This window comes from Oncorhynchus clarkii, chromosome 5, assembly GCF_045791955.1.
Source record: "Oncorhynchus clarkii lewisi isolate Uvic-CL-2024 chromosome 5, UVic_Ocla_1.0, whole genome shotgun sequence".
NCBI lineage: Eukaryota > Metazoa > Chordata > Actinopteri > Salmoniformes > Salmonidae > Oncorhynchus > Oncorhynchus clarkii.
The window spans coordinates 38243784-38271398 of record NC_092151.1 but is presented as its reverse complement, the minus strand read 5'-3'; the positions used below and the strand labels follow the sequence as shown (position 1 = coordinate 38271398).

The 27615-nt window shown below is 43.1% G+C and overlaps 1 protein-coding gene across 1 annotated transcript; it reads right to left on the bottom strand.

The window, feature by feature from the left end:
* Nucleotides 1-428: 428 nt before the first annotated feature.
* On the bottom strand, nt 429-24564 carry LOC139409992 (GLIS family zinc finger 3). The gene is made up of 10 exons (XM_071155410.1): nt 23974-24564; nt 17627-17834; nt 16285-17443; nt 8816-8977; nt 8264-8374; nt 7628-7769; nt 7322-7442; nt 2537-2706; nt 1504-1689; nt 429-1399 (listed from the first exon to the last, which is right to left on the bottom strand). Exons 1-10 carry the CDS (start codon nt 24389-24391, stop codon nt 1275-1277), a joined length of 2802 nt encoding a protein of 933 aa, XP_071011511.1. The 5' UTR covers nt 24392-24564; the 3' UTR covers nt 429-1274.
* Nucleotides 24565-27615: the final 3051 nt, after the last annotated feature.

Below are 27615 nucleotides of genomic sequence, written 5' to 3'. Positions count from 1 at the left end.
TGGGTACATGTGGTTTGCGGTTGTGAGGCCGGTTGGACGTAGTGCCAAATTTTCTATAACCAGTGTTTCCCAAAGTCGGTCCTGGGCCCCCCCCTGGGTGCACTTTTTTTAATGCCCCTAACACTAGACAGCTGATTCAAATAATCAAAGCTTGATGATGAGTTGGTTATTTGAATGAGCTGTCGTGCACCCAGGGGGGGCACCAAGGACCGAGTTTGGGAAACCCTGCTCTAAAACGATGCTGGAGACGGCTTATGGTAGACAATTGAAGACCTGTGTAATGATCATGCTGTTTAATCAGCTTCTTGATATGCCACACCAGTCAGGTGGATGGATTATCTTGGCAAAGGAGAAATGCTCACTAACAGGGATGTAAACAAATTTGTGCACAACATTTATTTGAGAGAAATAAGCTTTTTGTGCGTATGGAAAATTTCTCTGATCTTTTATTTCAGCTCATGAAACATGGGACCAACAGTTTACATGATGTATTTATAATTTTGTTCAGTATAATTCCTATGCTACTAACACGTTTTAAAAACAAAAGAACATGCCTTTCGTGTGCTTTTTATGGTATCTACAGTAATTGCATAATAGGAGGGACAATATTTCGATACAACTGTGGTACAAATGCATTCAACTAATGTAAACATAAAAAATCCTCCAAAGCTCAAGACCATAGGCACCCACAGAAGTGTCATTTTTTTCAGTACAACACAATCTTTTAGGAGGCATATTTCATTGTGGGCTTAGACTTCCGATGTTACCGCAGGAGGTTGGTGGCACCTTAATTGTGGAGAACGGGCTTGTGTTAATGACTGGATCGGAATTGGCGGGATGGCAACAAATACATCAAACACATGGTTTCCAGGTGTTTGATGCCATTCCATTTGCTCCGTTCCCGGCCATTATTATGAGCCGTTCACCCCTCAGCAGCCTCTTGTGGATGATACTCACTTGAATGAAGACAGCATCTTGCAGACTTCAAAAGTAAGGATCTCAGAATAGTTTTTATGATACATATGACCATATGACTTGCCATTATGAAAACAATGTCGATTGAATAATATCAGTTAATATGTGATATGTATATGTTCATTTTGACCATTTAATTAATTAAAACTACTGTATGTCTCCTCTTGTCTACAGTTCTCACCCAATAGGGGCATCACACTCAGGTCAATGTCAGTGCGCATGGAGCTGAAGAACAATAGGGTTGTTGTAGGAGTATTATAGAAAGCATCTGCCTTAAGAAGTGGATAGATTTGCTGACGTCAACCCTCAGTGTAGATACAGGAGAGCTGGCTAGAGCAACGGTCCACCCCGCTGACATGTAGATAAGCGTCCTCTGACATCACTCGCGCCGGCAGATCCTGTGACGCACCTTGCAGGTCGTATACTGTGGATGCAGCACGCACACAAGGGGTCATTGTTATACGATAGATGCAAATGAATGCACGTTGATCCGTACTGTACTGTAATTGTACTTTGTCTCTTCATTACCTGTGAGCCCAGACGACAGAGCTCTTTGGGAGATGTCTAGTCCATTCTGAGTGGTAAATGTTGGAGCAAAGCTGTCATCAAACACTGGGGTTTGCATCAGGTGACAGGAGTTGGTCTGCTTGGTGGATCTGTGTGTATCATTGTTGTATGACGGAGAGTACACCATTTGGATCTGACCACTAAAACCTGAGGAGGACAATAACAGGTACATCTAGTTATTTACATTTTACGAATAGATGAAGGGGGAGACTGAAGAATCTGTTTTCCTTCTCTGGTGTTTCCCACTTTTCATCTTCATTCATTGTTACTTCTTCCCACAAGCACATTGGCTTCATATCTTGATATTCATATGCACAAATAAATCTGGTATAGATAAAAGGTAGAATACTCAATTGTAGTTCTATGAACCCTTACAACCACCATGGCACCTTATGGAAGCACTATTACTCATCTGATACTACAGAACTCTACTTTTGAGTAGTTTGAAGCATTGTTCTTATGAAAACAATAGAAACGGTGCACAGCATGAACACCTTGTCAACATCAAGCACTGCTGGCAAGTCCAGTGGGGAAAATGTGCGGTCTATTTTAAGCTATGATCTAGAGAGTAAAGCTGCTTCTTCTTTCCGAAATAGAAAAACATCAGCCACCTGCTGCACAACAAACTGCATTAAGCCATGATCATCCTATATCTGAGAGTATCTGTCAAAACAGAATGTCAAACCACCCACACAATTATTTAATAGACTTTCACACAATAAAACTAACAGTAACTCTCATTTCAGAGCAGGAATTTCCCTGTGGAATTGTACCATTGTTTTCTTTCCGCAGGCACATTTCCACAGTCAATAAGCTACGCCCTCCTGTAGGTGCAGGTGTAATCCTATGCAGATCTCTGGGACTCATTACTGACCCGATCTGCTGTCCCTTTTGACATTCCAGGGAAGGATATCTTCAATTTAGTACATTAGCACCGAGTAGGTGAATGCAGTGAACATATTTGATGTGCCTGTAGTTGGTAGATGTCATTTACCTGGGTGGTGGTCTGTTTTTACGACAGGAGTGTGACTGGGATGACTCAGAGCTGTGCTGGTCTTTAGGGATAAGCCAGTGGGATGGTGGTGGGTAAGAGGAGTGGAGGGACCAGGCACTTGGTTTTGGTGTGACCCGGGGCTGTGGTAGTGGGGGGACCTATTGGCAAACCTGAAATGTTTCACAAACCGGTATATGAAATAATATCAGGTTGTTCAATATACAAATGGACATATAGTATTTAATCTGCACACCTACTGCAAAACATCATGATACTGTGACACTGCCCCTGCAGTAGGCTTATTTATTTATGCAACAACACACTCACTCATCATCACAAATCTTAAGCAATCTATTTACAGTGCCTCCTAAAAACACGATTGACATGGGGAAAAGAGAGTGGGATATCAGCTGATCATTGATGTTGATGATTCATGTTAATCTGCTAGTTAGCTAGCTCGATTTCTTTTACTGATTGTGATTTACCTCTGTGTCTTTCTGTATCTCTCTGCTGCACGTATCAGCCAACCAGACCGAATATTGACGATGATGTTGGCTAAATCAAGTGTTAATCAACTGTTATGCTGCTGTGGCAGTACTGTTGATATTTTAACTAAGTAGCTAGCTACACACACTCGATCGGCAATCGCATCTCTCAAGCCATGCATGTTTGAATCTCTGTACAGGGCAGACTGGGAAAATGCGCAACCGGCCACACGCAAGCTCCGTACAGGGCAGATCAACATGCACAACCAACGGAGTCAATGTAAACTGAGATTCTTGGATATAAATATGCACATTATTACAAAACATATATGTATTGTGTAACATGATGTCCTATGAGTGTCATCTGATGAAGATCATCAAAGGTTAGTGATTAATTTTATTTATATTTCTGCTTTTTGTGACTCTTATCTTTGGCTGGAAAAATGGCTGTGTGTTTTTTTTAACTTGACGGTGATCTAACATAATCATATGTTGTGATTTCGCTGTAAAGCATTTTTTTTAAATCGGACACGATGGGTAGATTAACAAGAAGTTTATCTTTCATTTGCTGTATTGGACTTGTTAATGTGTGAAAGTTACATATTTCTAAATATTTTTGAATTTCGCGCGCTGCCCTAGAAAGGTTAACAAACTTGGAACAAATAAAATAGTAGTCAAAATTTACATGGTAAATTCATAAACACGAATAAGAATGATGTAGAAAAGGATGTTTTTGGAGAAAGTTTATATTGTGAAGTGACGTAATGCACATAAGTGATATTTATCAAAATGAGTGATATTGTTAATGGGTATATTGGACACATTTTTGGGAGTTCAAAGACAACTTTGGTAATATTATAAACTTTAAAATATCTTGTTTCTAGTAGGCTACAGAATTAGAGGGGGTGAAAAGCATAGTGAAAAGTATACAAATAAGCATAATAGGTTATGACACTTAAAGGGGTTTTGCAAAAGAGGTGTTCTGATTGGACAGAATTGGGCTGCCTGTGTAATGTGTAAACTAGTGCTGAGTGATTAACAGACATTTCAGTTATTTTCCGGCTTTTAAACAACTAATTGACTGACTTCGGTTCAATTATTTGAATTCCATTTTTTTTCTTCCTGTGAGCTCAATAAGCACATTGCACAGTTTCTCTAGAGATGAATCACTTCAAGCCTGAACTGTGAGATGTAGTAGGGAGTTTTGGAATTCTACATAGTTTAGAGCAGAAAACATTTAACTACAATGACCATAATCCATTGCACGCCTACTGGTCCGGTCTGTGTGTTTCTTCTATGCCTGCTAGTTTAGATAAGTGTGGGGCAGACATGGAGATAGAGATAGAGAGAGAGAGAGAAGAATGCACAATCGAGAGAGAGATAGACCGCAGTTGCTTCATGAGTTATCTCTACCTGAAAATACATGATCTAAGTGATTGATAGTTGGAATTCAGAAGTTATTAAAGTATGCCTTATTTACTTTGAAGAACTACTAAAATAGTGATTTTGTCAGACAGCATAGCCAGCAGTTCTATAGAGATGATGACTTGGAATTAAATAATAAAGTCATCAAATAAAACAAATGTAATATACACAACAACTGAAATCTTCTTTAAAATATTTTATTAAAAGTAAAGTTATGTGAATCAATAACTCTCTATGGTTAATAAGTGATAAGCAGTAATGAACATTCACTACCATCATGGGACTCTTATTAATTGTTTTATTCTGTGTTGTTACAGCATTCAACCCACATAATGCATGGTGCATTTGCTAAAAATAAATAATCTAAACTGGAATCGAAAACCATGATTATTCTTTAATAATCGAAGCAAAACCAAACCGACCTCAAAAAGCACTAATTGTTTGTGTAAATGTAGTGTTAGAACAACAGTTTAAAGTAATACAGAAATGTTGTGGTTGGGATATATTGACCAAATTATCAGGAACATTTTGGATGTATTTCACTTCAAAATTCACCAGGAACAACCATTTCACAGTTGTTGTTTTTTATGTCGGACCCCTCCCCAAATAAGCAACACAAAGTTACACCCTTGCCCCACAGACAGTTCTTTCAGTGAAAAGACACTGATATCTGACAAGTTTAAAAGAGGCCGCTAACTCATCACTGAGGGGTAGTAACATAGCACACCTCTCAGACTTTAAATAACCCATGTTAACTAAGCACAGATACGTGAGAGAAATCTTAATGACTTGTTTTAGTCTGTTTGCCCAGACTAAAATGCCTGGTTACTTAAATATGGCAACCTTCTTTTCTCATACCAAGCATCAGAAAGTAAGAAAGAGGATATTGTGAAGAACATCCTTAGAAGGAAAGCCAAACAATGAGTGCTTTTATGGTGTATCTGTAAACCTTTTTCATTTTTCTTGCTGGCTGGCACCAGGGTAATAATTAAAATAATTGAGGTGTTTACAATGCAATTGATTAAGGGGATAACAATGCACAGGCTGAATGAGGAAATAAAGAAATCACATAATGGCAGTGAATAAAATAGCAAATGGGATTTTACAATCGATTTAACATCTAGAAAAGTAATTACAGCAATCCTCTTCCCAGAGCCTCTGAATGGTATTTTTCCAATTTTATAATTCACTTATTGAATTCCTGAGCCACTCTAGATGGTGGCTATAGCATCCACTAATGCAGGCCCTAGAGACTGATGAGGCAAAGCAAGGCCTGCTTTCATTGGCTGATTGTGTACCCAGAATCCTGTGGTGAATGCTGCGGCCTACCGCTGCTACCAGGACAATCAATCAGTGTCATTGAGAAGCCATGAGCATCTGGCTGCCCAAAACTTCAGAAAACACTCCTTCTCACCGCCTTTGAAGTGCATGGATGAAGAAATGTTTTTTTTGTGGGCTGACCAGGCAACCGTGTTGCTGGCCATTCCCAACCTGTAAAACCTCTTCCCAACCGCTCTCTTCACAGCTGAGGTGCTGCGGGCCACAAAAAAGCCCATTGGGGTCTTTCAAAAGGGGAGAAAATGGTGCTTTATTTTAATCAGATTATTCTAACTATGAGCTTACTGCCATGAAGCCATGACAACCGACGTTTAAGTACTTATTTGTTTCAGATCAGAAAAAAAGAAGGAAAAGGGGATAGGCATTTAAATCAGTCATGGCTACAGTCACTCTGCCAACGGGAACTCAAAATGAATAGAAATACCAAGCCGCTTGCCCAACAGATGCAACTGGGCCTGCAGCAGGTTCTCTTCCCAGAAAGTAGATGTGAACATGTTTCAAAAACCAAACCACTTTACCAGGATGGATGAGAAATATAACCATCTATTTATTCATCATTGTCTGACACATTGTCAGAGAGCCAGACATTATGCTACCAGCGATGCCATTAAAACACATATCTCGCCGTCAATGTCTTAGACACACCGAGAAAAGTATCTGCCAAAAGCCATCAATAGAGTATCTTGAAGGGGCTGTGGCTTTCAACAGGACTAAGTAAGTTATTTCACAATATACAGGTATCATTTTTTTCACCTGCAGAATTCCAAGAACGCTGTTAATTGATTACCCAGTAGGAAGTGAGAGAGACTGAAAGACTGTTCTTAAGGTAATGACTTTCAGAACTTTCATGAGCCAGCACTTGTCATAACTACAAAACACATTCAATGTAAATGCCTCAACCGTTACACAAGCTCTGGGAACATGACTGAATTCTCAAAGTCTCAAGGAAGGAACATTGAACGCAGTTATAGAAATCCTTGCTCGACTTCTAATCCTATATGTTTATTGTAAATTGATTACTGCATTTATGATGAGTAGCCTTAGTTACAGATATGTGACTAAATATGACTATGCATGATGAAATGTTTAAATAGCACCCACTTTTTTAGATCAAGACTAGGTCTCCTGCACATTTTAACATTTAATACAGAATTGCAGTATAGCGCGCACTGTGCACATATCACCACGGTGAAGTTTTCGAATGGAAATGTTCTCACCACCAATGTCTTAGAAAACGATTCCCACATCACTACCACAGCAACAAGTACTAAGTGACAGAAGTCAGGGAAGTTTAGCATGGTCCAGATTGTGACAGTTGCTAATGAATTTTCATCATTTGAGCATAGGTAAAACACCCTTGTATGAATATCCATTGTTTATCATAAATGCAAATATTCACTTTGCATATAAACTTACAACCGGCAATGACACACACACACACACAAAAAACGCATAGTCAAAGCTGAATAAACTTCTGTGGTGAACTCAAATAGATTAGAAGACTAACACTAGTTGTTCTGCTGTGTGGCTGCAGTACCTGTAACTGTCCTGCAGAGCCAGGTGTGAGCTGTTTGAGGAGCGTTGGTCCTGTGGAACAGCTGGAGGGACAGGGATGGATAGAGATACACAGTGGCTTGACTGGCCACTGGACAGCAAATCTATAAAACACAGACAACAAAATAGAGATATAGATACACTGGACAAGGCTACACGCAACATAAACCCATCACTAAGACTCTAATTAAGAAGAATATACGCACATATCAAACCATGGATTTCACACCCGAATAGGTCTACCTAACTCTAAATAAAGGCACAGTCAGAGCATCTGGATGATGTGTACCTGTGTAGTGATCTATGGAGGGGCTAGGGGATTGGCCCAACCTTCTGTCAATCATGTCCAGAGGAGAGAGGCTGGGTTTCAGGGGTTGGATGGTTAGGCAATCCGTTAATGCCTCTTGGCTCATGTCAACGGACAACCTCAGCTTTAGACCAATCACAGAGATACAGAGATCAGTATAAATGCAAGTAGAGAATAAACTAACTTACTAATGAAAAAAACAGTGAATGTGGGAGCATTCGTAAAAACAAGACTTTTTTATAGAAACAGCCCACCTCCTGCGGCAAATTGTATCTATGGTGACCTAACCTTAACTGTAAGATAGAATTAATGAGCATAATTATCCCCAACAGGGAGTTTAATATGGTCTGAGCATTACAGCGCAGCAAAGAAAATCAACTAGATTTACACAACAATATGTGGAGGCACTCTGCGTTAGTGTACTGTATAAGTGGATGTGTTTGCGATACAATAGAAGTGGGGGAAAGTAAGAGGCTGTGAAAGAGAGCGGGTGTCTCAAAAGACATTGAGACTGTGATACAGTCAAGGGGATCCTTTCACTGCAAAGTGTAAATTGCTGAGGGGGATTGAGCGAATTTCCAAGTGTAAAGAGTAGAGTCCAGGCAGCTCCATACTGACCTTCTTCCTCAACTGCCTCTCTTTGGATGAATGGGATTTGACGTGCTTGCGCAGGGAGCTGGGGTCAGTGTAGCGCTTTACACAACCAGGGATCTGACACGCGTACGGCTTCTGCATAAACACGCACACGGCCACACACAACTGGGAATGTCACAAAACCAACAGCTTCCAGTTTCGACTTGCAGTGTGTGCATGTATGTCATTTGATTTGATTTGATTTATTTAGCCAGGATAGTCCACTCAGCCACTGTTTTCCAGGGAGTCCTGGGTTCCATATAGTCAATAAAAGCATACACATCACATAGATGCTGTCTAGATAAAAGTCTACACAGAAGCATTTGTGTACAGCTTTCTTGAAGGTGGAAATGCTAGCTAGCTGCCATGTGGGTAAGTCCAGCTCGAGAGAGGAAAACAAGGCAGCGACAGAGAAAAGAAGAATAAAACAGAGAATGAGAGTGAACAAGGAAGAACACCTAGAGTAAGAGATCAGTGTCTCAATTCTCAATGCGTGCGTTTCCTGTGTGTCTGTCTGAGATATCCCACTCAACTCACCGTGTCCAGGTGGGTGCGCTGATGCTTGGCTCGGTCGCTGGAGTTGCTGAAGGCTTTGTGGCAGCCGGGGTGCTGGCATTGATAAGGCTTCTCTCCAGTGTGGCTGCGCAGGTGGATCTTCAGGTTCTCCAGCCGAGAGAAAGCCTTCTGACAGCCCTCAAACTGCAACAACACACAAAGGGCACAGGGAGAAGAGGGATAGTGTACACTTAATATCCCTATCATTAACCTATACTGTACATCAGGGATCCACAAAACAACATCCAAACATTCAGCATATGGAGAGCTTGAGACTATAAAGTTATATCTGCAAAACATAGGATTCTCTGAGATAATTGGTTTGAAAGGTGTCAGTAATTTTTATGTTGTTTTCTTTTGGACTTAACAACAACATGAGTAGTATATAGATTTGAGAACATTGCACAAAACAAGGGTATATCAATAACCCAATTTTAATGCAGATAGAAGGTCTCGATATGTAAACTACCACTGGTTAACACTATAAGAGGTGTGGTGGTCAATGTGTCCAGCAGGGGTCAGTATCTGTGTGTACACAGACTTCAGTCTGTAGAATCTGTCTTGTCTCAAGGGTCGTGTAGGATCTAAATGTGTTGACAGATGAACTCATTGTAGAAACATGCAACCACCAACTGGTAGAGAGGTTAAGGTAAAGAGGGGTTTGTTCCTCGTCAAAAGGGCTTGCTCCCTGCCCAGGTACACTAGCTGTCACAAGCTATGGGATTCAAGAGTAGTGGATGGAAGCTGATCCAAGTCAGCAGAACTAAACAGCTCTCCTTTGTGCAGTACTACCAGTGGCAGACTGGCCATCTGTCACTTTGGGCAAATGCCAGATGGCCTTCCACTTTCAGCCTATTGTGCCTGTCAAACTTGTTTTTGCAAAATTATCATTATCTGGCTAATAATGGTGGCCTCAAGAAATAAAATAGGTTGGTGTGTGTGGGGGCCTCAATAAATAAAATAGGTTGGTGTGTGTGGGGGCCTCAAGAAATAAAATAGGCCGGTGTGTGTGGGGGCCTCAATAAATAAAATAGGCTGGTGTGTGTGGGGGCCTCAAGAAATAAAATAGGCCGGTGTGTGTGGGGCCTCAATAAATAAAATAGGCTGGTGTGTGTGGGGGCCTCAATAAATAAAATAGGCTGGTGTGTGTGGGGGCCTCAAGAAATAAAATAGGCCGGTGTGTGTGGGGGCCTCAAGAAATAAAATAGGCTGGTGTGTGTGGGGCCTCAAGAAATAAAATAGGCCGGTGTGTCTCGGGGCCTCAAGGAGAAAAATAGGCCAGTGTGTTAGAAATGCCTGAGAAGACTTCTGGTCCCAGTCCGCCCCTGAGTACTACCACCTCACTGCAATGACCTCACCCTGAAGACATGTGAATCATCACAGTTTCCTACTGTAAGTCAAGACTAGTACTTTGCTCTCTCACTCCACAGTCAAAGGGCTTGGAATGTCCTTACTTCAGTTTCACAGAGTAAAGTCATGGAACCATGACCCATTTTATTATTGTCCCTCCAGGACTGGATTCCTTGCATAGCTATACCTCTCCCTCAGTCTGAGCTGACCAACTACAAATGAATCAGTTCCCTTAATATTTGACTCATCAAATTCGTCTGCATCGCTATGGGACATATTCCTTTGATTCACTCCTTTGATTCCTTTGATTTGTGTAATAACATAATGCTAACTTCCGACTGTATTTCTCCTCTGAACTCTATCTGAATCAACATTGCCACTCTCTTCTTGCAAGACTGTATAGGCAAAGTGTTACCTACTCAACAGCCACTACACTCGATGTTGTTCTGTCTGGAAGCTGGCAAACAGCAGGCACAAACATACTGTACACCCTGCCGAGCAAAACCCCCAGCAGAGTACGGCCATTATGCCAAAACTCATTATGCCTAACTTTGACCCTCAATTCCAGTAAGGCCATTATGACTCCTTCTGATGGCAACCATATGTTCATATTGTCAAAAGGAATGGGAGTCAGACTTTATAAGCCTTAAGTAATTCAAGAGGGAGAGAGGGAGGCAGATATGCCTGATAATTCTATCAGTGCTCACCAGCCTATTAGGGATAGCAAACATATTCTGTATGTTGACTGTATCATAGCGAATGTGTGAATTCGGGGCACAATCAACAGCATTTTAGTGCTTACAGATGAGGTCTCCCATGCAACGATGACGATATCTCTCCTTGTGGGTCTTTACCACTCTATGTCCTGCTTGTCTGGGGACACGAGTAATGACCTAACAGAAATATCCCTGAAAGTGGAGAAAGCCACCACCATTCCACAGTCTTTCTAGTCTTTCACAAGTCTTCTTCACACACAGCAGGATATTCTGTCCAAATGCTCTCTAAAACGGTGGCATACCAGGGAAGTACACCACGACCGGACACTCCAAACCACAGTGAAGAGAAAAGGATCAGCATCGGACCATTCAGACGGGCTAGCATAAGAAAAATACAGGCCAGGGAGAATGAGCAGGATAAATAGCCATTCAGCCTGGGGATGGGAAGAGAACTGAGAACCAGCATCACACACAAATATACTGCCAGGAGCCCAGCGGTGCCCAGGAGTGGCCTGTCATGCACACTCACACACTCACACACGCACACACACACTCTCTTGCTAATAAAGCTTAGAGTCCCCTTTTAGCTGCTGTGAGGGACAGAGGGTCTGAATAGACAGCAACATGGCTCCTCAGTGGAGCTGAATGCCACAGCCAGCCTCCTGACAGGTCCTGGCAGTCGGGCATGCCCTGGGGAACAATGACCCGCCCACAGCGTGCCAGCAGAGTCAGTCTAGTGCCCTCTATAGTGCCTCAGCCTCTTTCCTCTCTCTCACGTCTCCTCTCTCTCTCACACGTCTCCTCTCTCTCTCTCACATCTCCTCTCTCTCACATCTCCTCCCTCTCACATCTCCTCCCTCTCACATCTCCTCCCTCTCACGTCTCCACTCTCTCTCTCACGTCTCCTCTCTCTCTCACGTCTCCTCTCTCTCTCTCTCTCTCTCTCTCTCTCTCTCTCTCTCACATCTCCTCCCTCTCACATCTCCTCTCTCTCACATCTCCTCCCTCTCACATATCCTCCCTCTCACATCTTCTCTCTCACATCTCCTCCCTCTCACGTCCCACTCTCTCTCACGTCTCCTCTCTCTCTCCCTCTCACATCTCCTCCCTCTCACATCTCCTCCCTCTCACATCTCCTCCCTCTCACATCTCCTCTCTCTCACATCTCCTCCCTCTCACATCTCCACTCTCTCACATCTCCACTCTCTCACGTCTCCACTCTCTCTCTCACGTCTCCACTCTCTCTCTCACGTCTCCTCTCTCTCTCTCACGTCTCCTCTCTCTCACATCTCCTCCCTCTCACATCTTCTCTCTCACATCTCCTCCCTCTCACGTCCCACTCTCTCTCTCACGTCTCCTCTCTCTCTCCCTCTCACATCTCCTCCCTCTCACATCTCCTCCCTCTCACATCTCCTCCCTCTCACATCTCCTCCCTCTCACATCTCCACTCTCTCACATCTCCACTCTCTCACGTCTCCACTCTCTCTCTCACGTCTCCACTCTCTCTCTCACGTCTCCTCTCTCTCTCTCACGTCTCCTCTCTCTCACATCTCCTCTCTCTCACATCTCCTCCCTCTCACATCTCCTCTCTCACATCTCCTCCCTCTCACGTCTCCACTCTCTCACGTCTCCACTCTCTCTCTCACGTCTCCTCTCTCTCACATCTCCTCTCTCTCTCTCACATCTCCCCTCTCTCTCTCACATCTCCACTCTCTCACATCTCCTCTCTCTCACAACTCCTCTCTCTCACATCTCCACTCTCTCACATCTCCTCTTACATATCCACTCTCTCACATCTCCTCTTTCTCACATCTCCGCTCTCTCACATCTCCGCTCTCTCACATCTCCGCTCTCTCACATCGCCTCTCTCTCACATCTCCTCTTTCTCACATCTCCGCTCTCTCACATCGCCTCTTTCTCACATCTCCTCTTTCTCACATCTCCTCTTTCTCACATCTCCGCTCTCTCACATCGCCTCTCTCTCACATCTCCACTCTCTCTTCTACTCTCTTCTCCATCCCTTCCATGTGCCCCCTGTTTTTTCTCACATCTTTACAGAACGCTTTCCTTACTCTTATCTACAGCTCAACTCCCTTTCTTATCTTCTTCAAACGCTCAAATCTCACCCCCTCTCACATATCCTCTCCTCATGCCCAGTCAACGTCTCCTCTCCCTCTTATCTTCTCATCTATCGTCATCTTCTTTAAGTGCAAAAAGTTAGTTCATGAGATTTTAAGGTCTTTAAAACAAGAGCTGAAAATGGTTACAGAAGCTGGAGAATAAGCTGGTGCGTTAAAATACTTTGAAGTCTGAACCGGTTTCTGGCGGCAAAATCAAGTTATTTCCCTCCTTACGGTTGTAGAGATGGCGCTAAAAATCTTGGCAAACCATAAATCCCATCAGGCCTGCATTCTGTGCCGTTGCGGGCAGGACTAGAATTTCAAGCTGTCCATTGTAAGGGAAACTAAGTTGATTAAAACCCAACTACTGGGGCTGTGTTACACCTTAACGGCTACAGTCTTCGAACATCAATAAGAGATATGCTAAAATGCACACTGTGATTCCTCAAGTGAACCTACAACTCAAGTACTCTAGCGCAGAATAGAACACCCAGCATCAAGACCATTTATAATTCAGAAGATGTACATGCTTTGGGGCCCAAACAAAACCGATAACTCCAGGATGTGTCAAGATATCGTCTATATCATTCACGTAGCTGAACATCACACTGCAGCAATGTGGATTGAGTAACCAACGGGAATTATCTGAGCTGACTGATAGCTTCCTGGTTCATCTTAATTGCACAGCCATGCAGCTACCATGACACTTGAACGCCTGTATTCCCATGGAGTGCTTTATTAAACTGACTAAGCTAGAGGAACCCTGGCCTCCACAGTTGCTTGGGTACCCCATATGTCTCTCTATTTAATTAACTACGATCCAGATCCAACAACACAGGGAGCTTCCATTAGAAAATAATATAGTTACTGTAGAAGGAGATATGGTTCAGCTGTATGAATCTATTGCACAACATCTAAAGCTGTTCTGATAAGCCGGAAAATGTACCATTATTAACTATGGTGGTAATTGTTCATCCTTCGAACAGTAAATCATCAAATGAATGTAGAGCAAAAAACATGATTAGCTAATGTGTTTACAAAGGCGTTGCTCTTGGTGCTTTCCAAAGCTCCAAACCCGTTTGAAAACTGTTGAAAGTGTTGAAATCCCAGTGATAAGGCATATACTAAATACACAGATGAATCAACTATGTGTTAAGAAAGTGCTCAATCACCTTCACGCACTGAGAGCTGACAGGTACAAGTCATGACTTGCCTGGTGTATGTGGGGCAGTGTGCTGCGTAATCAGATCTACTTCATTGTAATGCTACCGGCTGGGCGGGCGGCTCACGCCTCTGTTTGCCATTCACCAGCCCCATCCTTCCTGTCAATCATTCCTCACAATAAGACTGAGTGTAATTTTCGGACAATTGACTGGCATGGCATCTAAGACGTTTTTAGTGAAGTAGAACTGGTTCTCTCGCTCTGTGAGAGTCTCTGTTGCCTGTCTAGCTCCTCGGCTCTGACTTTGATTGCTCAGACTGTTTTGTTCAGTAAGTATGGGTTTTCTGACAGTTTCTGTCAATTAGACTGACCTCGTTCTATTTCTTTTCAGTCTGACATTTTCAGCGTATGCTGAAATCAAGCCTGGGATGATGGGATGTCACACAATGGGTATGTCCAAATAGGCACTCTATTAAATAGGGAATAAGGTGCCATTTACAATGTTCTGTTTTTGGGCATGACCCTGGATATTTTCCCCTGTAACACATGATTACATGGTACACAGAACCCTCTGACTGCAGCTGCAGCCTCCATAGCAACGTGACTGGTTGGTACTAATAAGTGAGTGTTTTGGAGCGAAAGGTCGACCACAGGTATGCACCCAGTTAATAATTGTCTAACCAAGAAGCAGCGAAACGAGTCAAGGAATGAGAATTGTTGGCCTCTTACTCATCTGAACCTCAAGTATGTTCCCAGTGGGGTTGAGGGCGGGGGGTATCTCTACAATTGTCTCGACCAGGGATGTCAAAGTCAGTTTGCCTGCGGGCCACATTCGGAGTCCAGAAAATGTGTTCGATTTCCTTGCAGTCAAAATTGTTCTAAAATGTTTTATTCTTCCTAACTATTCAGCTTTCTTTTCGGCGACTCATAGCAACCTGGAAAGAGTAAAGAGACTGTTTCAATGTAGGTCCAATATAATTTCTACAGTTTTGTTTTAGTAATCGGTTAAAAGAAAAAACTCTACACTTCAGCTTGATGAGCCTAGAAAAGAGCCCGAGCTCACTACTGCAACTAATGTGCATAGGTTATGTGCTGCTATGGCTCCTGAAGGACTCCTATAACTGCAATTACAGCACAGGAAGGCTATACAGAGCAGAACAACTCATCTGTCAACTAAACTTTGGCTTTGAACATGGTATGTTGTCATGCCGTGAAATCAAAAGAACCAAACATAGCCTTCTCTAACAGCACATCTGAGAGAACCACCAGTAGCACTAGGACTGGGAGCACCTGCCTCAGGGGAATCCAGCCAATCCTCCTCATCAGTACCAGGTCCAAGGATACATGGCCTTCAGATGAGCTCCATTCAAGTCTCTCTCTCCTTGGCCACAGAACCAGACCCAATCAGAACCGGGCCAGGGAACATCACCTTCCCAGAACCCCAGCCAAGTCTGTCCCTGCCTGGCAGGCTCTTGGCTGCTGACAGGCCCTGTGACTGCCTGGTAGAGTAGCTCAGAGAGAGAGAGAGAGAGAGGGGACTGTGGCAGAGCAGGGATCAGGAGGCTGGCTGACTGGTGCCCTGCCAGAACTTAAGCGCTGCGCTGCCTTTGTGCTGATTTAATAACTACATAATTAAGTTAACTGCCATGTCAACTATCACAGAGCTGGACTAATTAGCCCATGGCCACAGTTAAGAGGAGAGAGAGACCATATTTCTGACCCAAACCTTCAGCCTTCGGACGTACATCAGAGTACACAAAGACCTTAAAGAGGTACAACGTGCGTACTTCAAGATGTCGATTTCCCTCTAAACCGTCTCAGCAAGGCTATTAAGAGGCTGAAAGGCCCTCTACAGCTCCGGTCTAGAGGATTGGCTGGTTGACTCACAGTAGACAGGGGAGACAGCCTGGAAGGGAACTGGTGCACTCACTTCCACCTTTAGCATATTTATGGGAAAAATATATTAACCATTGTGCATAAGGGGGGTGGAATACCTGAGGTAACATTTTGTTCAGGTAAAGCCAATGGATCCTCAAGTGGTTGACTAAACAGATTCACACTTGCATTTTATAGACAGTTTTGAGAGATTGATTTGCTATGTACCGTGCACTTGTTGGGCTTCTCTCCTGAGTGGACTCTCATGTGGATGAGGAGTTTGTAGCGGGCGTTGAAGGGCTTGAACCTGCGTGGACACCCTGCCCAGAAGCAGGTGAAGTCCTCGCCTTTCCGCTGGTCCACATGAAGCTTCTCTATGTGCCTTACCAGCTCCTCCTTTTGGTCATACACAGCACTGCAGTCAACCCAGCGGCAGCAGTGGCCCCCACTGTAGTCCTCTGTCTCCCCCTCCTCTTCCTCCAGCATGGGGAACAGGGACAGGGGATGGGGCAGGAGGCTGGCCCCATGCACAGGGGGAGCTGGCGGAGCCTGTGGGACAGGGCCCTGGATGTGGCTGGGAGGTCTGTGGAGGTGGAGGTGCTGGTGAGAGTGGTAGGGAGGCGGAGGGCCCTGTGGTGGACTAGCTGATCTGATGATGGTGGCCAACTCTAGCTGAAAGTGTAGAGATGGCACCAGGTCATTAGCACTCCTGGCTGCCTCCTGTAGTGTCCCTCCCTCCTCTGGGAGACACTGCTGCTCCACCACCATGTTAGCCATCTGGCTCTCCAGCGCCCCTCCCTGCTCCAGCATCTGCATGCGGCCACACTCCGTCCCAGGGTGGGGATCACTCAGTGGGATCAGGGCCAGCGTGGAGCCTGGGAGGCTGAAGAGGCCTGGAGACTGAGGATAGGGGATACAGCTCCCTCTCACCCCTAGGAAGTGGCCATAGACCTCAGGCTGGAGGGGTGAAAGGGTGTGGTGGGAAGCCGGAGAGCTCCGGGAGCCATTGATGTAAGCCACCAGCGAGGTGGGTGAGGTGCGGATGATGGAGTTGAAGTCGATGCCATAGCCATCTGACAGAGGGGACATGGAGAGGGCCCTCTTCTTGGAACGGGCTGAGTACTGCCGGGGGCTGTTGGCATCCCCGCCAAACAGGTAGGAAGGCAGGGACGCAGAGTTGGAGATGCTGGTGCTCCCTGACATGGCAGTGCCAGGGGGCATGCTGAGCAGCTCACCACCCTCGCTGCCAAGGGTTGAGCCCTGCTGTGGGCAGAGTGGAGGAAGGACCCGGTAGCCGTAGGGCCACTCCTGTCTGCCACTCAGAACTGACTGGGTCTCTGCTAGGCTCAGGGTGGTGGAGGCCAGGGACTCTCTGGAGAGCAAGGACCTGAGGCACAACACTGTAGTATGTGAGTAAGGATAGCAGTACCAGGAAAGTCTGTTTGAGTTGAGTATCACAGCTGTTTAATAACATACATGGATTTTTGTTTAAAGTAGCTCAGAAATCAGTGCAATGAAAAGAGTTTGCAGGTATACTCCCCCACCTAGAGTGGTGCAGAGGTTGACTCACCTGGCATCTGTGTAGGGTACCATCAGGCCTTGTGGGGGTTGGGTGTCTTGGGGGGCATGTGGTACCAGAGGAGCTGAGGTGTAGGCCTGGGCACTCACAGGAGACACTGGGCCCAGGCTCTGGACCACCATCGGGCTACTGGTGACCCAGAGGTTAGCACCAGCTGGCTGGCCCAACACCTGCATACTTGGTCCTGAGACAGAGTAACCTGGTAGAGACAAGTTCACCATTAGAGTTTTGAGGGTTCACCACCAACGTCAGGGTCATACAGTAGGAAATACAATCACTTGACATGGTTTGCTTGAATTAGACCATATACTTTACAAATAAAAGAAATACAGACATTTCTCCTTGCATAATAATATCTAAATAGTGAGGAACCACATACCATATCAATGATTAAGGGTCTAAAATGTCGAGTGACATTTCTTAGGTCTCATAAATTAATCAACACGGTTTCAAATTCATGTTCAACTGGGAATATTATAAAAATCATAATAAAGAAGAGGCCTTTACATCTGAGCATCCAGCCTTCCTGTGCTGCTGCTTGTGCTAAGACCACATTCAAACAAAATCGTTCGACACAGCTTGAAACAAGATTGAAAAAGAAAACACTATGAAAAATAAAACTAATTTTAATGAATTGTGGAATCAAGTCATTCAAAGTAAATTCCAGACAAAGATAATAGAGAAACACTTGTGGAGAACTCTCACTGTGTATTAATTGTCGTGAGAGCTCCAACTACTGTGTAGTCTTCTACAATGGTCACACTTCAGTGGTTGTGGCATTGCCATTTGCATCCAACCATTGTCATCATGCTTGACAAACATTTCTTAGTTTGTACTGGCAGTATCTGACTTTGATAGAGACGCAATGAATCCATGGTCCAGCATCTCCGCCACAGTTCACTTCACCATATTAACACACCAAACTGTGTTTGTACACCAGGGACCCATGAGGCAGATATCATCAACAGAAATCAAACACAAACCTACATTTTTTTTGTCTTGTTCAATAGAAGCTTATGGATCCTGTAATTCACCCTAACAAACCTGAACTGCCCAGAGACACTTTCTGCTCTGTTAATTACGAATGAGATTGTTTTTTTCTTCCTCCTTTTCCTCCATCGCTCATTTAGGGATATGTTTTCTGCTTGGTTAGTTATCAATAAACAAGCCAGGGAGAAAGGAGTCCTGGGGAAGAACGGAGGTCAGGGTGGGAGGACGACATTGAAGTGAGGTGAAGTATGAAGACTTCTATGTAAATCAGTGCTACTTTGAAGAGTGGCGAGAAGAGAGGGGCTGATTGAAATGCTGTTTACAACATATCACTGGGACATGTGCACACTGTGATCTTTCAATTGAAAGGGAGGAAGAGGTCCTCCATACCGGTTCTTTGGAGGGCATAGGTATCAGGCTTTAAATCAGTTGTTTATAGTAGGAAACATTTAGCTAGCTATTAAACAGCTGATTACTTTAATAGGGTGCTTTCAATATATTTGGAGGGACAAGTGCACCTAGAGAGGATAACTAACCTAAGGTCACGAGGGTCACAATATTTCATAATGAGGGGACAAAGTCAAGACTGATCAAAACAATTACAGTTATGGGCAATTCCACACTAAAGGAACTGCGCTGAGACTCCGATTCTTTTTCTCTTAAATTGTATGCCAAACAAAAACCATTTGATTTCAAAGTTTAACAAACTGTATAGCTCTCTGCACAAGGACTACTTTTAACAATTTCCTGGAAGACCAGTGCAGATGCTTATAGCTACTTCCTGTAAATAGTCATGTTATTTTTTACTCATTCTTGTTTTTCGTTATGCACTGTATTGAGTTCCCGTGTCACTATTTATATTTTTATTTCTATTTTATCTTTGAATCTCTTTTGGTTATTGAACTACAGTAAGTGAAGTGGATTTACATCCAGTAACTGAATTGCAGTAATGGAATTTCATCATTGGTCCCTGATCTGTACTACACAGAAATGCATAATTACGGATATGCATTTCATTCTCTTCATGGTGTTGTATCCTAAAATGGTACACAAAGGTATAAATATGTAATATCCTCCGATTTAGGTATTATTCTACACACTGGCTATTATTTTAATGAGCTCCGCCACCAAATAAGACCACATTCGGTTGGTCCAGACTGGACCAAATATTAACCAATCACAGATGTCTATGTTTCACAAGTTTGGTCATCAAAGTACAACACAGTAGAGGTCAGTAGAAAACAGTATAGTATAGTCAAGTAGAGTATTCTTCAGTACAGTACAGTAGAGTATAGTTCAGTACAGTACATTATAGTGTACTCCACTCTAGTGTGCTCTACTGTATACTGTACTGAACTCTACTTTTATTTACTGTACTGTACTGTACTGAACCATACTCTACTTTTCTTTGCTGTAGTGTACTATACTCTACTGTTCTCTACTGTAATGCACTGTACTGTACTATACTCTACATTTCTTTACTGTAGTGTACTATACTCTACTGTGCTCTACTGTAATGCACTGTACTGAACCATACTCTACTTTTCTTTGCTGTAGTGTACTATACTCTACTGTGCTCTACTGTACTGTACTGTACTGTACTATACTCTACATTTCTTTACTGTAGTGTACTATACTCTACTGTGCTCTACTGTACTGTACTGTACTATACTCTACATTTCTTTACTGTAGTGTACTATACTCTACTGTGCTCTACTGTACTGTACTGTACTATACTCTACATTTCTTTACTGTAGTGTACTATACTCTACTGTGCTCTACTGTACTGTACTGTACTATACTCTACATTTCTTTACTGTAGTGTACTATACTCTACTGTGCTCTACTGTACTGTACTGTACTGTACTATACTCTACATTTCTTTACTGTAGTGTATTATACTCTACTGTGCTCTACTGTAATGTACTGTACTATACTCTACATTTCTTTACTGTAGTGTACTATACTCTACTGTGCTCTACTGTAATGTACTGTACTATACTCTACATTTCTTTACTGTAGTGTACTATACTCTACTGTGCTCTACTGTACTGTACTGTACTATACTCTACATTTCTTTACTGTAGTGTACTATACTCTACTGTGCTCTACTGTAATGCACTGTACTGTACTATACTCTACATTTCTTTACTGTAGTGTACTATACTCTACTGTTCTCTACTGTAATGTACTGTACTGTACTATACTCTACATTTCTTTACTGTAGTGTACTATACTCTACTGTGCTCTACTGTAATGTACTGTACTATACTCTACATTTCTTTACTGTAGTGTACTATACTCTACTGTGCTCTACTGTAATGTACTGTACTATACTCTACATTTCTTTACTGTAGTGTACTATACTCTACTGTGCTCTACTGTACTGTACTGTACTGTACTATACTCGACATTTCTTTACTGTAGTGTACTATACTCTACTGTTCTCTACTGTAATGTACTGTACTGTACTATACTCTACATTTCTTTACTGTAGTGTACTATACTCTACTGTGCTCTACTGTAATGTACTGTACTATACTATACTCTACATTTCTTTACTGTAGTGTACTATACTCTACTGTGCTCTACTGTAATGCACTGTACTGTACTATACTCTACATTTCTTTACTGTAGTGTATTATACTCTACTGTGCTCTACTGTAATGTACTGTACTATACTCTACATTTCTTTACTGTAGTGTACTATACTCTACTGTTTCCTACTGTAATGCACTGTACTGTACTATACTCTACATTTCTTTACTGTAGTGTACTATACTCTACTGTGCTCTACTGTAATGCACTGTACTGTACTATACTCTACATTTCTTTACTGTAGTGTACTATACTCTACTGTGCTCTACTGTAATGTACTGTACTATACTCTACATTTCTTTACTGTAGTGTACTATACTCTACTGTTTCCTACTGTAATGCACTGTACTGTACTATACTCTACATTTCTTTACTGTAGTGTACTATACTCTACTGTGCTCTACTGTAATGCACTGTACTGTACTATACTCTACATTTCTTTACTGTAGTGTACTATACTCTTCTGTGCTCTACTGTACTGTACTGTAATGTACTGTGCTGTCCAAACTTGTGAATCATGGACGTCTATGTGTGGGCCAAATGAAGGTCAGTACAGACGTCGGTGGATGTTGAAATCAAGGCCAGGACCAAATGCAAACTACTTTTCAATGTCCATGGACGTTTATGTTTGGGCCAAATGAAGGTCAGTACAGACGTCGGTGGATGTTGAAATCAAGGCCAGGACCAAATGCAAACTACTTTTCAATGTCCATGGACGTTTATGTTTGGGCCAAATGAAGGTCAGTACAGACGTCTGTGGATGTTGAAATTAAGGCCAGGACCAAATGCAAACTACTTTTCAATGTCCATGGACATCCAGTGTTGGTCAGTGTTCAGTGGGTGAGGATCCTGGTTATAGTAAATGGAAAGGGAGTGTCAGTAAGAGCCGGGAGAGGGGACATTCATTGAAGAGAGAGGGAGTGAGAGAGGGAGGGGTTGTCTAGACTTTTCACACACTTGCTTTGACCACCAGACGACAGAAAGAGAAAGAAAACAGTTGTCAGCTGAACATAACAGAATGCCAGTGGATGGGAGGACAGTAGCAGGTGACCCAACTGTGGTTTGTGACTGCTTGGAGTTCCCATTGTAGCTAATTCATTTGCAGAAATTCTGTTACCAATTTGTTTTAATCACTTAGTCTACAAAATTAGCAAAATTAATATTAGTAAAAACACTAGAACTAACTGGCAGGTCTACCTTCACTTGTCACTTCTGTGAACTGTCATTATCGTCCCCCTTAATGAGGGAGAGAAATGTGAAAATATCCTGAAGATTTTGGCAACGGAAACTTACAGAAGGCAGAATTTTTTTCCCCATAACTAAATGTTGATATTAGTTGGCAGGGGTCTTCAACATTATTGTGTTTTGATGTAAAATCAACTGCGTTTATTTTCAGCAAACTTAACATGTGTAAATATTTGTATGAACATAACAAGATTCAACAACTGAACAAGTTCCACAGACAAGTTCCACAGTTCCATGTGACTAACAGAAATGGAATAATGTGTCCCTGAACAAAGTAAACTATATTTAGTCTCCAATAATTAGTTAAATAAAGTCCACCTGTGTGCAAAATCAAAAGTAACAGCTGTGGCCACCAGCTGCATTAAGTACTGCAGTGCATCTCCTCCTCATGGACTGCACCAGATTTGCCAGTTCTTGCTGTGAGATGTTACCCCACTCTTCCACCAAGGCACCTGCAAGTTCCCGGACAATTCTGGGGGGAATGGCCCTAGCCCTCAACCTCCGATCCAACAGGTCACAGCTCAATGGGATGAGGCATACTGCTCGTTCTGGCTCTTCAGACATTCCTGTCTTGCAGGAAATCATGCACAGAACGAGCAGTATGCCTGGTGGCATTGTCATGCTGATGAGTCTGCAGGAAGGGTACCACATGTCTTCCCTGTAACGCACAGCGTTGAGATTGCCTGCAATGACAACAAGCTCAGTCCAATGATGCTGTGACATACCACCACAGACGATGACCAGTACCTGTTCGGATGTACCAATCCTGTGCAGGTGTTGTTACACGTGGTCTGCCACTGCGAGGACGATCAGCTGTCCGTCCTGTCTCCCTGTAGCACTGTCTTAGGCTTCTCACAGTACAGACATTGCAATTTATTGCCCTGGCCACATCTGCAGTCCTCGTGCCTCCTTGTAGTATTTTTAAAATTTATTTTACCTTTATTTAATTAGGCAAGTCAGTTAAGATGACGGCGTAGGAACAGTGGGTTAACTGTTAGTGTCTTAACCACCGTTCCACAGGTGCATGTTCATTAATTGTTCATGGTTCATTGAACAAGCATGGGAAATCGTGTTTAAACCCTTTACAATGAAGATCTGTGAAGTTAGTTTAATTTTTACGAATTATCTTTGAAAGACAGGGTCTTGAAAAAGGGATGTTTCTTTTTTTGCTGTTTATTTCTAATAGATTTTAAGGCTTTTTCTGGTAGATGTTTTCTAAGACCTCTTTTCCACCTGTTTGACAAGAAATCAAAGCCTGTGCTTATTCCTAATTTCTAGAATAGAAATGGTTGAAAAATGTACATGTCTTAATAAAACCTTAGCTTTCATTTGACACCCAATTTGATATCCTCCTATGAACTTCACATGTTGGTGCTCATGGAACCTTTCACATGGAAATGACCTTATCCTATATAAAATGTCAAGACATCACTCACATCTACACTCGTGTAAATGTATTAGTCTGAATGTAATACTGTATATCGACAAAGCTTACAAGAACGTACCTTTGACACCACTGTCAGAGCAGTCAGACACCATGCCCTGATTGGTGGCTGCAATGCTGATGGGTGGGAGTTGAAGGGCGGGCACTTGTTGCCTTGACATCTGTGAGACACTTGACACATTTGGCTGTTTCCCATTGGTCAACATCTGCCTGCGGAGACTCAGGGCAGGGAGCAGGACAGAACTCCCAGAATTCCCAGAGTTTGTCCCGGAGCTGAGGGGTACCTGGGAGTGGTGGACACCCCCTCCTCTACCCCAGCTGCTACCCACTGGAGAGGGGCTCAGGGTGGCACAGAATCCTGGGGACAGGGTGGTGCGCATAGGCATCCTGATGGAGGGGGCCTGCTGTCCTGTGATCATGCCCAGAGATGGGGGTACACCAGAGGGAGAGACCAAGAGGTGACAGCCCTTACCGTTCATGTCTGACCCGGTTTATTTTTCACAAACAGCCTTGGAGGGTTTAGGAGACAAGAACAACTTTTCCCACAATGCTCCTCTTCCCAAAAGTCATGCTTGAGTCAGCAGAAGATCCGTGGCTAAATCAGCATCTCATCTTCAGGCTCTCAGTGGTCTATCCATACGGACAAAGACATCTGAAATATATCAGTGAGACAGGCACACATTTATAGTTATGAGTAATAAATGAACCACATACTCATGGTTCCCAACGCTAGTCCATCGAGAACCCCCAACAGTACACATTTTTATTGTATCCCAAGACAAAAAACACCTGATTCAATTAATTGCGGGCAGGATTAGTTGACAAGTTGAATTAGGTGTCCTTGTCTGGGACGTTTGACAGCAAACAGAACTACAACAGAAAACGTAAACGTGAGCAACTATGGGGCAAAACAGACGGGCAAGGCTTATATTGTTAACAACAGGTAAACTATATTTAGTCTCCAATAATTCGTTAAATAAAGTCCACCTGTGTGCAATCTAAGTGTCACATGATCTGTCACATGATCTCAGTATATATACACACCTGTTCTGAAAGGCTCCAGAGTCTGCAATACCACTAAGCAAGGGGAACCACCAAGCAAGTGGTACCATGAAGACGAAGGAGCTCTCCAAACAGGTCAGGGACAAAGTTGTGGAGAAGTACAGATCAGGGTTGGGTTCTAAAAAAATATCCGAAACTTTGAACATCCCACAGAGCACCATTAAATCCATTATTAAAAAATGGAAAGAATATGGCACCACAACAAACCTGTCAAGAGAGTGCCGCCCACCAAAACTCACAGACTAGGCATTAATCAGAGCAGAAACAAAGAGACTGGAGCTGCAAAGCTCCACAGCGGAGATTGGAGTATCTGTCCATAGGACCACTTTAAGCTGTACACTCCACAGAGCTGGGCTTTAAGGAAGAGTGGCCAGAAAAAAAGCCATTGCTTAAAGAAAAAAATATGCAAACATGTTTGGTGTTTGCCAAAAAGCATGTGGGAGACTCCCCAAACATATGGAAGAAGGTACTCTGGTCAGATGAGACTAAAATTGAGCTTTTTGGCCATCGAGGAAAACGCTATGTCTGGTGCAAACCCAACACCTCTCATCACCCCGAGAACACCATCCCCATGGTGAAGCATGGTGGTGGCAGCATCATGCTGTGGGGATGTTTTCATCAGCAGGGAATGTGAAACTGGTCAGAATTGAAGGAATGATGGATGGCGTTAAATACAGGGAAATTCTTGAGGGAAACAGTCTTCCAGAGATTTGAGACTGGGAAGGAGGTTCACCTTCCAGCAGCACAATGACCCTAAGCATACTGCTGAAGCAACACTTGAGTGCTTTAAGGGGAAACATTTAAATGTCTTGAAATGGCCTAGTCAAAGCCCAGACCTCAATCCAATTGATAATCTGTGGTATTACTTAAAGATGGCTATACACCAGCAGAACCCATCCAACTTGAAGGAGCTGGAGCAGTTTTGCCTTGAAGAATATACAAAAATCCCAGTGGCTAGTTGTACCAAGCTTATAGAGACATACCCCAAGAGACTTGCAGTTGTAATTGCTGCAAAAAAGTGGCTCTAACAAAGTATTGACTTTAGTTATGAATAGTTAAGCATGCTCAAGTTCTCTTTTTTTGTCATATTTCTTGTTTGTTTCACAAGAAAAAAATAATTTGCATCTTCAAAGTGGTGGGCATGTTGTGTAAATCAAAAGATACAACCCCCCCCCAAAAAAAAAATCTACTTCAATTCCAGGTTGTAAGGCAACAAAATAGGAAAAATGCCAAGAAGGGTAAATCATTTCGCAAGCCACTGTAGAGAGGAGGTCAGAGAACTGGCAGTATGGTGCCAGGACAACAACCTCTCCCTCAATGTGAGCAAGGAAAAGGAGCTGATCGTAGACTACAGGAAAAGGCGGGCCGAACAGGTCCCCATTTACATCAATGGGGCTGTAGTGAAGTGGTCGAGAGTTTCAAGTTCCTTGGTGTCCACATCACCAACAAACTATCATGGTCCAAACACACCAAAACAGTTGTGTGTTCTTTTCCCCCTCAGGAGACTGAAAGACTTGGCAATGGTCCCCAGATCCTCAAAGAGTTCTACAGCTGCACCATCGAGAGCAACCAGAACGGTTGCATCACCGCCTGGTATGGCAACTGCTCGGCATCTGACCGTAAGGAGCTACAGAGGGTAGTGCGAACGGCCCATAACATCACTGGGCCAAGCTTCCTGCCATCCAGGACCTATATATCACGATAACAACACCCACCCGTAGCACACGTTCCAGCAGGTATATCTCACTGATCATCCCCAAAGCCAACACCCCATTTGGCTGCCTTTCCTTCAAGTTCTCCGCTGCCAGTGACTGGAACCAATTGCAAAAATCGCTGAAGTTGGAGACTTTTATTTCCCTCACCAATTTTAAACATCAACTATCTGAGCAGCTAACTGATTGCTGCAGCTGTACATAGTCCATCTGTAAATAGCCCACCCAATCTATCTACCTCATCCCCATACTGTTTTTATTTTATTTTATGCTCTTTTGCACATCATCATCTGCTCATTTATCACTCCAGTGTTAATCTGCTAAATTGTAACTATTCGCTCCTATGGCCTATTTATTTTCTACTGTCTCATTGATTTGTTTATTGTGTTATTGGCTTGTTTATTGTTTACTCCATGTGTAATTCATGTTGTTGTCTGTGTCACACTGCTTTGCTTGATCTTGGCCAGGTCGCAATTGTAAATGAGAACTTGTTCTCAACTAGCCTACCTGGTTAAATAAAGGTGAAACAAATAAATAAATAAATAATAATAATAATAGGCGGTGTCAGGGGAAAGCCCATAATATTATCAGAGACTCCAGTCACCCAAGTCATAGACTGTTTTCTCTGCTACCGCACGGCAAGCAGTGCCAGAACGCAAAGTCTAGGTCCAAAAGACTCCTTAAAACAGCTTCTACCCCCAAGCCATAAGACTGCTGAACAATTAATTAAATGGCCACCGGACTATTACATTGACACCACCCCCCTCTCCATTTGTTTGGACATGTTGCTACTTGCTGTTTATTATCTATGCATAGTCACTTCACCCCTACCTACATGTACAAATTACCTCAGTTACCTGTACCCACGCACACTGACTCGGTATCAGTACCCCCTGTATATAGCCTCGTTATTGTTATGTTAATGTATT

Excerpts from the sequence above, each read along its gene's own strand:
- LOC139409992 (XM_071155410.1), bottom strand. The coding sequence starts at position 24,391 with ATGAACGGTAAGGGCTGTCACCTCTTGGTCTCTCCCTCTGGTGTACCC. Across the intron at positions 8,978-16,284 it reads AGAAGCCCAACAAGTGCACG|TTTGAGGGCTGTCAGAAGGC; the intron begins GTACATAGCAAA and ends GTGTTGTTGCAG. Across the intron at positions 7,770-8,263 it reads AGAGGCAGTTGAGGAAGAAG|CTGAGGTTGTCCGTTGACAT; the intron begins GTCAGTATGGAG and ends ATTGGTCTAAAG.